This window comes from Onychomys torridus, chromosome 3 (assembly GCF_903995425.1).
Source record: "Onychomys torridus chromosome 3, mOncTor1.1, whole genome shotgun sequence".
Classification (NCBI taxonomy): Eukaryota; Metazoa; Chordata; class Mammalia; order Rodentia; family Cricetidae; genus Onychomys; species Onychomys torridus.
Window position 1 is genome coordinate 96582335 of NC_050445.1, and position 14247 is coordinate 96596581.

Sequence of the window (14247 nt, forward strand, 5' to 3'; positions counted from 1 at the left end):
AAAATTCAGACTAACCAGCCTTCCCTTCTTTCCCTTTTGCTGTGGATATCACCCTGTATGAATAAAGTGCTGATTGGCTAGTAGCCAGACAGGAAGGATAGGGTAGGCGGGACAAGGAAGAGGAGAAGGCTGGGAACAGGAAGGCTGGGAGGAAGCACTGCCAGCTGCTGCCACGAGAAGCAACATGTAAAGACACAGGTAAGCCACAAGTCATGTGGCAAAGTATAGACTAACAGAAATGGGCTAAATATAAGAGTAAGAGCTAGATAATGGTAGACCTGAGCTAATGGCCAAGCAGTTTAAATAATATAAGTGTCTGTATGATTATTTTATACATGGGTTGTGGGACCGTAGGGGCTTGGTGGAACCAGGAGAGAAGCTCTCCAACTACACCCTTTTTCCTAGAACAAAGGAAATATCAGAGTGGCTGACTGTTAAGGATGATGAGATGGTTGAAGAGATCTATTGACTGATGGGTCTGTGGGCCCAGAATCTAAGACATGAAATGGCCATGGATAGGCACAAAATAATGCAGAGTAGATAGCCAGGGAGGTTGGGAGAATAATAATAAGCACAATAGCACAAAAAGAAACTCAAGACAATAAGGAAGTATCTGCAGAATAAAACATATTTAAAGCTATAAATGTTTATGATGTATGTGTGCACTTGCTTACTCATGTTTGTGTGTGTGTGTGTGTGTGTGTGTGAGAGATAACATCAGTAACAATGTGCACACTGAGTGTCCCTATATGGGTTTCTCAAAAAACTCCAGGGTTCTTGAAAGTGACTGATTCTAGGGATATAAGAAAGGGAAAATGTAAGATAAACCTAGGACTGAGGAGATGGCTCACTGGGTAAGCACTTTCTTTGCATTAGCTTTCTTTGGCAGTTACATGGATACCTCACATACTGAAATATTCATCTTGTCTTTGGGCACTGTCAATCATGTAGAATGTACTGAGGTTGCTAATTTTTAAAAGTACAGCCTTTTGCCATTATCCCTCTTAAATTTCATACTAGATTTAAAAAAATAAAAAAAAAAAAAGCATGGCCCAGCTTGAGTCACTGAGAATCCTGATTTTCATCTTATATTTAAGACATCCTTTTTTATATATCTTACAAAGAATGGATAAATTGGTTTATCCAGCATTGATTTTATTTTTATTGAAAAATAGGGGCCAACTGCACAATATTGAAGATGACCCATAAGCATGTGACCTCTAGGATTATTAGCATCATCGATCAGCAGCCTTTGCTGTGGCAGTTAACTATTGTTGAAAAGCAGTTCTTTGTCCATGTTTCCTTACATCATTAAAAGCAAATTAACTATTAGCTCTTTGGCATGTTCCAAGACTTTGAAGAGTGCCATTTTTTAAATGAATAGATATAACATATCTCTTATTTTTAAATTAATACATATAAACACACACACACACACACACTTTTTTAATAGGTATCAAGTGAATATATTAGCACTGTGATTGAAATGAAAAGAAATTATAATGCAAAGTGGAAGACGTGCTATGCAGAAAACAACATCAAAACTAGAATCATTGGACTTGGGGAGATGGTTCAGTAGGTAAATTGTTTGCCATACAAACAGGAGGCTCTAAATTCAAATCCCCAAACACACATAAAGCTGCAGGTGGTGTGCCTATAATTACTGAACTCCTACCATGTGATAGGATGTGGAGATAGAAGGACCCCAGAGGCTCACAGGCACCAGCTAGGTAGGTGTCCACAGACTAACAACACAGACCTGCCTCAAACAAGGTAGAAAACACAAAGTTGTCTTTTTACCTCTGTGTGTGCATGAGGTATGTGCGTGCCTGTACTCACACACCGACACATAACTATTTTTTAAATGGAATTATTATCCCATGAGCCCAAAGTGATTTTTTAATTAGTGCATATTCACTTTAAAATGATTCATTTTATTATGGCACTTTTATACATGTATATCATTGGTAAAATTCAATCCCCATTACCTTCTCATATCCTTCCTTGCCTTCTCTATGCTTCTCTTCCTTTCCCAACACATCATATATATATATATATATATATAGAGAGAGAGAGAGAGAGAGAGAGAGAGGAAGAGATAGAGATATGGTCTCTCTTATAGCCCTGATGTCCTAGAACTCACATGTAGACCAAACTATCCTTGAACTCACAGAGATCTGCCTTCTTCTGCCTCCTGAGTGATGAGATTAAAGGATTGTACCACCATGTCCAGCTATATATATATATATATATATATATATATATATATATATATATATAAAATCTGGATTTCATACACAGGAGGAAACGTGGATAACTATCTTTATGAAACTGACTTATGTGACTTAACATGGTTTCTGGTTCCATCCATTTCCCTTGAAATAATGTAATTTTGTTCTGGTTTTATGGCCAATCAAAACTCCATACCACATTTTCTCTATTCTTTACCCATTCATCTACTGAAGGACATCTGGGCTGATTTCATAATCTGTCTGTTATGGAGAGTACTTATTTCAGAAACATAGTTGTGTGGGCATCTCTGTCATGTGACCAAAGCCACTTGTTTCTATAGAAAATTATAATTCAGAATGTCTTTTCAAGCATCATTAAGTCAAGATATCAAATGGCTTGGATATATATCATCATGTTCACATCCACTTGCTAATCTGATTATCTAAGTGTCTAACAATTAACTTTTCCAAGTGCTAGAACAAAGCACTTGGTTTATCTAGAAATAAGTAATTTCTATAAACTCTTAGTAGCTTAAGTAGTTATAAATAAATGTCAGTCAACCTCAGTGATCCAGAGTCCTGGATCTGTCACTCTCCACGTTGGAAACAGAAAACTGCCACAGGATGGTTGTTCCCGGATGTTGTTGGTCCTACTTACTGTTGTTACTTAATCCAACCAGACTGAAACAGCATCTTGAGGTCAATTGCCTCTGAGAGTCCTATGCACAGAACAACAGTGCAAATGACTTGTCAAAACACAAGTCATAAATACAGGTCCTTCGTGATCTTGATGAATTAAAACCAAAGGAAGGGAGACAGTTTGTTATGGCAAGAAGCCATCTGTTTATTGTGTACAGCAGTTGTATTCAAATTTAAGGAAATTAATCAAAAGCATCAGAATTCATAACATAGTAATGAGAGTGCTGAAGAAGTAAACACTGATAAAAACCAAGGACCTAATGAGGTTTTCCAGCTCTTTCGTTTAATCTGCTATAGACCCTGGGAGACCTTTCTGGTGTGCAGACACGCACGACTTACTTTGCATTGATTGTTGCTACTTCAGAGCTCAGAGCATGAACTGACAACAAGCACAAAATAAATGAATGAGCTGTTGTCAGTCCTACAAGTGGGCCAGCATGATCCTTTATGTAAGACACCCAACTGATCCTTGGTTAACAGGCATTAGAGTTTCATTAATAAAAATCTGTCCCAGAGCCCTAAATGTGCTGGGGATGTGACTCCGTGCTATAGGGTATGCAAAGCCATGGGTTCAACTTTCAATACAAAAAGAGAAAAGTTACACAAAGGAAAAAAAGCAGTTTCAAATGCCTGTAGACTTTGGGGTTTGTGCAGACTTCTTGCTGATAACCCAAACTTCAGTTTAAGTACTTGAGCCCAGACCTTTGATTCCACTCTCATGTTTGGTGTGTAGACTTGCCACCAGAGACAGCATTTTAGGGATCATTACCAGTTACCTCCTTGTAATAGTAAGTTCATTACTTTCATAGTACTTTGTGTATCCTGTGGCAGAAACTCTCAGAATCCTTTCTGCATTTAAATATCTTCAATAGTCTACATGTAATAAAGAGTGCAAATTGCTGTCTTATGCCCTTATCTTGGTAATCTGAAAGACTTGTGATGATGTTAGGGTCCTGGAGAAGTGCCACAAAAGACCACCATCCACGTATGCAGTCAGCAAGAGAATTTATTATCTCAAGAAAGATTCCAGTATACCGGGGCCAACCAATCCACACAAAGGCAAAATGGCAAAGTTCCTGAGAAGAGCTCACAGGCTCCTTTTAAGCACAACCAAAGGGAGGTCCTAGGGCAGTTAGGTCATTTTATCTACAATTGGCTTAAGCAAGTGGCAATCATATTAGTATGTTCTTATTTGTCAGGGCTAGTGGGGCTTGGCTAAGGTTACACTTTTTCCATTTGTGGGCAAGCCTGGACAAGTCCCAGGATTTATCCTTATTTGGTTATCACCTTGAGCTTGCTGACTGTGGCTCAGGCCTGGCCTTGTCTCCTTGCCCTTGCTGTTGGGCATGTTGAAGATTGATTGTCCTTTGATCCACTTGGATTTGAGTTTTGTTCAGGGGGATAGATATGGATCTATTTCCATTCTTCTATATGCTAACATCCTATTATAACAGCACTATTTGTTGAAGATACTTTCTTTTTTCCGTTGTATAATTTTCCTACCAGAGAGGTTTTAAACCAAGCAGTTCTTTTAATAAATGTTTATACATCTCACAGGCTGAAACATAGTCCTATGAATATGGAAGATATTTAATTTTTGTTCTCTTTGTTGTTATTGATGGTAATAACTTTGAATTACTCTTGCTTGCAATTATTTACTTTGGTTTACTTTATGGGCATTTGAATAGTGTGACTGAATAAGATTTCATTCATGAGGCATGTACATGGACATACTGTGTTTAATTCATATTGCTTGTTACCATTGTACTCTCTGACATCATTTATGAAACCCTGTAATATTGTAAATAACCACATAGTGGCTGGGAGTTGACAAACCTTCTCTGCTAAGCAAGCCTGTTACAACCCAATTAAACAAAAATGCAAAGGGGTAACATTGAAAACTAATACTCTTTTAAAAATATTTATTTCAGTTATGTATGCATGTTTATGTGGATGTGGGAAGAGGCAACAGATACCCCTGGATCTAGAGTTACAGGTGGTTGTAACCTGCCTGGTAAGGATGCTCAGAACAATCAGGTACTCTGGAAGAGTACATGCTCTTAAGCACTGAGCCATTGCTCCAGCCCAAAAAGTAATAATCTTTATTTTGAAGAAGCAATATACAGATTTCATCTTCTTCATGATATTCATTGCCTTTATGATTATATTTGTAGTAAAATTCCTTAAAAAGCCTACTAGTTTCAAAGTGGCTATCTATAAATTGACACATTATGCAGATTATAAAGTAGCTTGATAAAGATATAAGCCAATCTATACTAAGTTGGATGGAGTGAGGTGCTTTATCTGTACCACATGTAAGAAATAAATCAATGGAAAGGAATAAAAGAATAGCCTCAATTCTACTCAGAACAATCTCAAAACTTCATTTGCTGTTTTTGTTTTTGTTTTTTAAATAAACTTCAGGGTAGGACATAAAGACAAATTACCTATTTTTTGAATTTTTTATTTTTATTTATTTATCTATCTATTTATTTATTTATCTATTTATTTATTTATTTATTTATTTATTTATTTATTTATTTATTTGTGATCTTGCTCCAGAGTTTGTGATGGGTGTTAGCTACTTTCTGAATTCCATGGGCAATGGATTTCTTAAAGGCCTGATTAGGCCCTGGTTTGGGGTTGGAGTGTTTCCTTTATCGTGTTTACTATGATGTAAAACAAAATAACTGAGAGATGAGAAGCCTGAAGATGGAGGGAAAATCCACCTACATGAAAACGATAGTTTCACTGCTTCTCAGCCTTCTGCTAAGGGCAAAGTAAAACAAATGTTTTATGTGGATGTGGTTTGATTTCACTTAGTGTGGGAATTTTTTGCTTTGTTTTATTATCTATTATCCTGTCTTTGACTATTACTCTCAATTTGCTATACTAAAACACTAATTACTTTTACAACAACCACACAGACAAACAAAACCCGAAAAGTCAAACAAACTTCATATCACATGGATTTTTCTGCTCATATGTATGGAAACTGATGGCATGAGTGCCCCATGGTATGCTAAAGGGAAGATTTTCATTGTAGATATGAGAGAGAACAGTCAGAGGGGTCTGGAATTGTCCAGAGCAGAGAGAAAATAGTAAACTAAATAAAGCAGCAGACTGGCCTTGGCCATGAGAGAACTAGGAGTGTGTGTGAGAGGGGCGGGTAGTGAGGGTCAGAGACAGAGAGCTTTTGGACAAAAGAGAGGGAACATAGCAGAGATAGCAGGGTTATAAGGAGAAAGACTCACTGATGGGAGGGAAGCCCATGATCTGGGGAAGTCTGAGGTAGGGGAGGAGGTCAGAAGGGCTATGATGTTAGCATGGAAATGTGTAACAGGTATCTGCGATACTGAGGGAGCCTGGAGGCCAACATGTGCTTTGGTATGCTAAAAGGCACCACAGATAGTCATTTGTCCCTTCTGCCAGTGATAAAAGAAATGGCTCCTTTGGTAGAGGGATCTGGATTCACAAGTTCCTGAGAGAGGCTGTCTTTTGTGTAATCTCCAGAAGAATTTCCTTGAGACCTAACAATGTATAGATATGGACAGAGATAGAGCTTTTAGTGAGACCAGAGAGATATGCAAACCTTTAAAAAATAGCATCTTTCAGAGTAGCTGCCAGCCAGTGGGCCTTTGTGTGCTTGTCTCCAGAGATATCACCTCATGGCTCCTGGGCTGAATCCTTCCTATGAAAGTGCACATAGCAGGCAGCTTCATCTTTGTTGTTGTTGTTGTTGTTGTTGTTGTTGAAAATAACCCTGTGTCTCAATCTGGGCTTTTCTGGTGACTGAAGTTGGTTGTTCTCAGCTTAAGAAAGATCACCAAACCAACTACTTCCCTTCTGCTCCAGGTTCTACAGGGTTCTACACTACATTTCCACATAAACTGTATCAAGGTTGTGCTGTTTGTTTTGAGTGAGGTCTAGGGGGAGTTTGGAGGTTCCGGAGGTTGAATTCAAGGCTTTACATATGTGTGCAAGGAGAACATTTTACTACTAAGCTACATCCACAGCCCTTGTTTCCTTTCAAATTCCAGACCCAACCAAGGTTATGGTTCCCCCTTCAAGCATGGATGTTACCGTTGGAGAAAGCATTGTTCTTCCATGCCAGGTGACACATGATCACTCCCTGGACATTGTATTTACTTGGTCATTTAATGGACGCTTGATAGACTTCGACAAAGATGGAGACCACTTTGAAAGAGTTGGAGGGGTAAGTGTCAATGTCATATTATCCATAGGAAACAGCACAGCAAAAGTTCCACACACTGACAAAAATTAATTTATTTGCATTAACTTAGAAACAAATGTAAAGTTGTTGACACATCTTATTTTACAGAACTTTGGGTTAATTCCTGCTCCTTTCTGCTTCATTTATGAAGAAGTGATGTCATAGATAGCATGCAAAGCAAAGCTGATGTCAGGTTAGCTCTTTACTGCTGTGTGTGAAGAAGAGAACTGAGCTTCATAGGAGTTATACAAAGGGCCTTTTCCCTTCATCTATATTGTACATCAGTGTTGAATTTCCCTGCCCAAGCTCTACTTCCATATCATATAATATGCTCCCAAATGGTTAATAAAGTGTTTGAAATGTAGTTTTCATATATGCCTTCAGGTTGCTACTGTATGGGCTCTTATGGGAGACTCATCATCACAAAGTTGGCACTTGTTCTCTTGATTCTGCAAATACACTGAGGTGATTTATCATCTCCACAGAGTCTGAATCCAAACGCTTCAATTTTTGAAATTCCTTACTCTTCAGTACAATATGTATTACAGTTGAATATGTGCCAAGAGAAGCTTAAATCTAGAAACAATTTGTGTCTATCACAAACTTTTTCAACAATTATTTTTTCAGCATTATCACAGTTCTACATTTCCTTTGGTAAGGAATACTCAACTCTGATGACCACTTCCTGGGAAGGCCTAATCAGAATGCACCAGAGTATAAAACTGGGGCTATGATTTGAAAAGCCCTTTCCTCCCTCAACTGCCACAGAAATATGATTTTCTGATTTGCCCATCTCATCTCATGTCTGTCCCTTTAGGTGGAGTATAAATGCCCTGAAGCTAACAATTCCTTCCATGAGATATATTGGGGATATATTTCCCAACTAACTGTTGTAATAATTCTATCCATTACATGCATGCTTAGTTTGTTGAAGTTTGAGTTGCAGAGCACTAAAAGGGATTTGAATGACTATTCTCTCAATTCTCCCAAGGATGATATCACTTTGGATACACAGGAGAGAAGTTAATTCATTACACCAATGGATGCCTCTGTTCATTAGGAATTTTCTCTTGGAATATTGGTTTAATAAGACTGGATGGTATTGCCATGGTTAACCATTCTGGACCTTTTTTTTGTAGCCCAGCTTAGTGAGAGCAATTCTACTTACTGAAGCATTGGTGATATCAATTTTTTGTTTGTTTGTTTGTTTTTGTTTTTTGAGACAGGGTTTCTTTGTGTAATTTTGGTGCCTGTCCTGGATCTTGCTATGTAAACCAGGCTTGCTTTGAACTCACAGACATCTGCCTGGCTCTGCCTCCTGAGTGCTGGGATTAAAGGCATGTACCACCCCCGTCTGGCGATATCAAGTTCTTTTCTGTCTAAAAATATACTTAGCCCTGTATCTACCACAAAAGAAATATTTTTAAAACTCTAATGGCTGTGTACTCTGAAAGAAGGGTGATATTAATTATAATACCAGGGCCATATACATTGAGAAAACCCTTCATCAACTAAATTGAATAGTTGCTTTTCACATTAACACCAACTTTATAGGCAAAGTCAATATGAAAAATATGACCTTGGAGAATTTTATGAGCAGTAGCTATTAGAATGGATTGGTGATTGATGACTGAAAAAGATGTCTGGCCAATCAGACCTAGTAGCCACTATGTGCCTTTTAAGCTGAGATACAGAGGGAGACATCTTAATGGAACAGAGGACCAAGGAATGCTTAGCATCCACAGAAGTGCTCTCATTCAGCTGTCTGTAGTGGCACACACCTGTAATCCCAGCATTCAGGAAGCAGGAGCAAAAGGAGCTGAGTTTGAGATAGCCTTTGGCTATGTGAGGTGTAGGTCATTCTGATTGCAATAGTAAGACCTTGCCTTAAAAAAAAAAAAAAAAAAAAAAAAAACAGAAATGAAAAACCAAAATAATTGCTTTCATTTGCTTTTCATGGGCTGGGGATTTAGCTCAGTGGTAGAGCACTCGCCTAGCAAGTGCAAGGCCCAGGGTTCGATCCTCAACTCAAAAAATAAAAAAATTTAAAAAAAAATCATTTGTTTTTCATATGAGAAACGCCTCTCTCCTCCATGCAACTAGTTCTGTCAGCAGGACCAGCTATCCACTATTACTACAAACAAAAAGAGGGAAGTGGTGAGCCCCAGGGTCACCCATGCTGACCATGTCAGGATTTCACAGTGAGGAAAGGATGTGCCGTTCTGAACTCAGACCCATTTGAGTTTGTGATTCCCAAGTCAGCATAAGAAACAACGGTGGGTAGGTTCAGCTTAGGTTTATTTGGAAAATTGTTTTGTTCTTCTCTCATGTCCTCCAGTGCTTTTTCAGAAAGAGAACGGAGACCACAGTTGGAGTAGGGGATAAATACACTGGAACTCTTTTGTTCTCTTTGGTAGGAACATTAATGTAGACCACAGTAGCAGTTTAATCTGGGTATTTCTAAGAAAAGAACAGCCCCATTCTGTGAGACTCTTACTTCATTCCGTACTTTAAAGGTTTTTTCAGTTTGATTTTAAAGCTATAAATCTCACTAAAATTTAGGAGTAGCTAAGACACACTCAGTCACAACTACAAAATTGTGAAAGCAGGTTGCTATGTGCTGCAGTAAGTTTCTTTGACACTCATCCCCTGGCGAACAGAATAAATCACTGAGACAGGGTAAATATTTCTGTAAGGCCAATATAGCTTCCACATTAAAATCAACATGGCTTCCATTTTAAAGTAAATATGTCATCCACCTTAAAATCAATATGATTTACCACCCCTTTGCACACAGTTCCATCATGAGGCTTAGTTTTTATTTACATCTCTATTTAAAGGCCCAACATGTGAACTATTTTAGGTTCATAATGCTGGTTCCTATTACTTGCAAGGTACCTAATCATTTATCAACCATCTTATTATATATTAGCTCCCCAATCCTCGCAGAAACCCTATGAAGTAGGTTAGTGATTGTCATCCCATTTTTTAATACTAAGATGTGATCAGTATACAGTGGGATTGGATGAGACCACAAGTGTTATAAATAAAAGAACTTTCAGGTAAAAAAAAAAAATCTCAGCTCTTCTTGAATTAGATTTAAGGTCTTTGACATGATTGTTTCACAAAGAAAACTGATCACAGCCATCAGTCAGAGGAGTTTAAATTACTCTATGCTTCTTAGTCTGTGAAGGGATTTCACACTAGTACCCATCTGACTCTTACAACATGGCACAGTCAGGAAGTCATCTCTCTTTGAAAGGTCAATAAACAGAGGCAGACAGATTAAGAGACTTAGAGGAAACAACACAGCAGAGATGGGCCCCAAAACAACTAGGTCCCCAAACTGCAGCTCGCCTTCAAGACATACTCCTGTCTTTTTTTCTTCTAATCCTACGAGCAGCAATTGGCCCTCGGGATTTTTCTTTGCCCTCAGTAATATGAGTGTGACCTGTTTTACTAAAACAAAAGAAGAAACTGAGAACTTGGTGCTTCTCTCTTCCTTTTCTTTTTCCCTTCAGGGGACCAGGGAACGGGGGGGGGGGGGGGGGGGGGGGATAGAGTTGTTTGAAACAAGGTAACAAGGTTTCTCTATGTAGCCTTAGCTGCTCTGGAATCCACTATGTAACCCAGGATGCCCTTACACTCACAGATATCTATCTGCCTGCCTCTGCCTCCCAAGTCCTGAGATAAAAGGTGTATACCACCACTAACTGGCTAACATGCTGCTTTCACATAGGGATTAAGTTCTTCCCTGGAGGGGGATATATAATTATTATCACTAACAAGGGTTGGGGCTGGGAGGTTGCTCAGTGGTAAGCGCTAGTCTGCTGATCACAGAGCCTAAATTCAATCTCCCAGAACTCATATAAAACCCAGGCATGGTAGAATATGCTTGGAAACCCAATGCCAAGGAGACAGAGATAGGGAGATTCCCTGGATTGGTTTGCCAACCAGTCTTATCTGCTTGGCAAGTTTTAGGCCTTGTATCACATGACAATGTAGACAACAGCTAAGGAATGACACCTGAGGCTGTATTCTTCTCTACATGCACCTACCACATACATGCACCAGCATACACACAAACATGTGTACACATGTGTATGCACACTGAAAATAACAGTGATTGGAACTGTCTTTTGCTACATATATAGCTTATAGAAAGTTGCCTAGCCTCTTTATGTCAGAGTTTTCTCATCTGTCAATAAGCTAACAAGAGTCCCTGTCTCCTAGAACATGTGGAAATTGACTGTGTTAACAAAACTAAAGAACTTGGAAAATTTGGGATGTATACAAAGTTCTACTATGTGTCATTCATTATCAGTGCTCTTTGGAGGAATAGCAACTTCAAAGTCTATGTCAACTTCCTGTTTTGTAGTTTGGATTCAGAAAGAAGGGAGCATTTCTAGTCTACCCCAGGAAGTGGTGACTGCTTTATTCTCCAAGCTTCTCAATATCCAGGCAGTAAAACTCAACTCCAAGGTGGAGCAGTCTAGTGGAGAGATCACTTTGTATTTATGAAAAGCCATTTTCTGGTGAGCAGTGTAGAAATGGTTTGGGGGCACATAGGCATCCATACTAGGATGTAATTAGTGCCATTCATCTGCTAATCAAACATGCATTTGGCATTTAGAAAACAAATTAGCACTATTCCACACTAGATGATTCAAGATTTCCTTAGAGAGTCTGGCCTTCATAATCCTTTAATTCAAACCTGGGAGCAATCAAAATGCTGGCCGCAAGACAGGGTTCTGCAGAAGAATGCAGATGCTTCTAAATGGAGATTTGACTCCCCTTTCCAAATATAGAACTTCAAAGTCTCAGAATGCAAGCACCAGCAATAGGCTCAGAGCATGCTGATGGGAGCCCATAAGGTTCAATCAAAAACCACATTGAATGATGCCAGCAGGGATAGCCAAGTGATGCAGACACCTGAGCTCCCGTGGAAGGGAAGCTCTCTGAAAACGTAGGTGCTCTTATCTCTCAGGCTGGATCACACAGTTTTAATAGCCTTGGCTTGCATCACTAAGGTTTTCATCAGCCGGTGTAAAAGAAATCCATTAGTCATAGTGTTCTTCATGTGATAATGATAGTTAGGGCTCATTAAAAAGTAATTGTAGTCACTTTCCTCTACTTTATCAGCAGGATTCAGCTGGTGATTTGATGATCCGAAACATCCAACTGAAGCATGCTGGGAAATATGTCTGCATGGTCCAAACAAGTGTGGACAAACTCTCTGTTGCTGCCGACCTGATTGTAAGAGGTATTGGGCTTTTGTTTTTGTTTATTTATTGCTTGCTTTTTGCCCTTTTCAATATTTCCATGGTATGTACTCTGCCACAGCAACATAAAACCTCAGTAGTTTTGAATTATGTTTTTAAAAAAGAAAGGCATAAGCTAACCACCATGCACAGTGGTTAACAGTCTTTAATATTCTGAACTCGTATTTTTTCATAAAAGATGGATAACCAGAAAGTTCTCTGAGTAGGTTCAGTTCTCCTACTGAAAAGAACTCCTAGTGAAGATCCCAATTATGACTACCAGGCTGACAGAATGCTCTAGAACAACTTCAGATTACCAAAAACCATTAGTTAAAAAAGTAATTCAACTAACTGTTCTGTGTTTCATCTGGACTGAATCACATTAATGTTTTAGGCTAGTGGTATAACAGGGGCTTAAGTAAGTTCATTTTTCCCAGAATCACTAGGGTTGTGTTTACCACTCTGGAGGCCATGGGATCTGGGAAAATGGAGCCAATAAATGGGGCAGACTAGTCTCAGCAATTGCCAACTTTATTCAGAGCATTAGACAACATATCCTCTGAGTGTTAAGAAAAACCACCTAAGTAAAGGCTTCATGAGTTCAAGCTGTATATAATTACAAGGACACACCACACATGGCAAAACTATGTTTTCCACAGAGGCATGTAAACATTTAATTGAATAACAGCAGCAAACAATAATGAGTAATCAGAAGTAAACTCCCTTCTATCTGTCAAACCTGGAAGGAGGAAGAAAACACATTCCAAGAACAATTTTGTGTTTTGAAGAAACTGGAGTCACAAGACTCTTGTCTTGTTTTATTGGAGTTTTCTCACAAGGACTCAGAATTATCACACGAGTTCATTCCTGGACGGTGTTCTGATAAGGCTCCCCTGATTTTAAAATATGACTTGATAAGGAAACCCTTGCTTGAAATGTAGTAAATAGGAGGGCACTATACAGAATACAGACTCTTAGTACTACTAACTGTAGAATGAATTTTCTCAGTCCTGCCCAGGCAGCAGCAATTTTTATAAAATAATCACTCAGAGGCTTAATATTAATTGCAAACTGTTTGGTCTATGGCTCAGGCATATTGTTAGCTAGCTATTACCTCTTAAATTAACCAATTTCTATTAATCTATATATTGCCATGTGGCCATGGAATTACCAGTCTGCTGGCATCTTGTTTCTTGGATGACTAAGTGGTGTCTGCTCTGACTCTGCCCTCCTTCTTCCTGTCTCCCTGCTTGGATTTCCCACCTGGCTCTTACCCTGTGTTGCCATAGGCCAAAACAGCTTCTTCATTACCCAATGGTAGCAACACATATTCACAGCACACAGAAAGACTATTCCACAGCAACTGACAGGAACTAAGTTAAACCTTTCAGCTATGGCTACCCTGAATGTGTCCACCAGCTGAAGAAAATTCTAGGCTTCAAATCAATTTATAAAAGAAATGTAGGGTTTTTAAGACTTTTCATTTTTTAAAGAGAGAAGTTTATATAGTGCAGGCTGGCTTCAAACGCACAATCTTCTTGCCTCAGCTGCTCAAGTGCTGGGATTACAGATGTGTGTGCCACCACACCCAACCAACAGCAAAAAGAAAAAGGAGGTTGTCATTTTATTTCATGTGAATGGGTATTTTATTACGTGTGCCATATGTATGCAATACTCAGGGATGCCAGAAGAGGGTGGTAGATCCCCAGGATCTGGAGTAACAAATGGTTGTAAGCCACAATATGGATTCTGGGAATTGAACATGAATCTTGCTGAAGAACATCCAGTGTTCTTAACTACTGAGCCATCTTTAGCCCATCAA

The 14247-nt window shown here is 38.9% G+C and overlaps 1 protein-coding gene across 3 annotated transcripts in view; it reads left to right on the forward strand.

The window, feature by feature from the left end:
* Cntn4 (contactin 4) overlaps positions 1-14247 on the forward strand; it is a 1000458-nt gene that overhangs the window by 960696 nt on the left and 25515 nt on the right. For 2 of the 3 annotated variants that reach the window (XM_036181073.1, XM_036181074.1), the window contains 2 exons: positions 6971-7146; positions 12307-12427. In XM_036181073.1, coding sequence (XP_036036966.1) covers positions 6971-7146; positions 12307-12427 — 297 coding nt within the window. The remainder of the gene's footprint in view (positions 1-6970; positions 7147-12306; positions 12428-14247) is intronic. The other variant, XM_036181075.1, reaches the window with a different exon arrangement.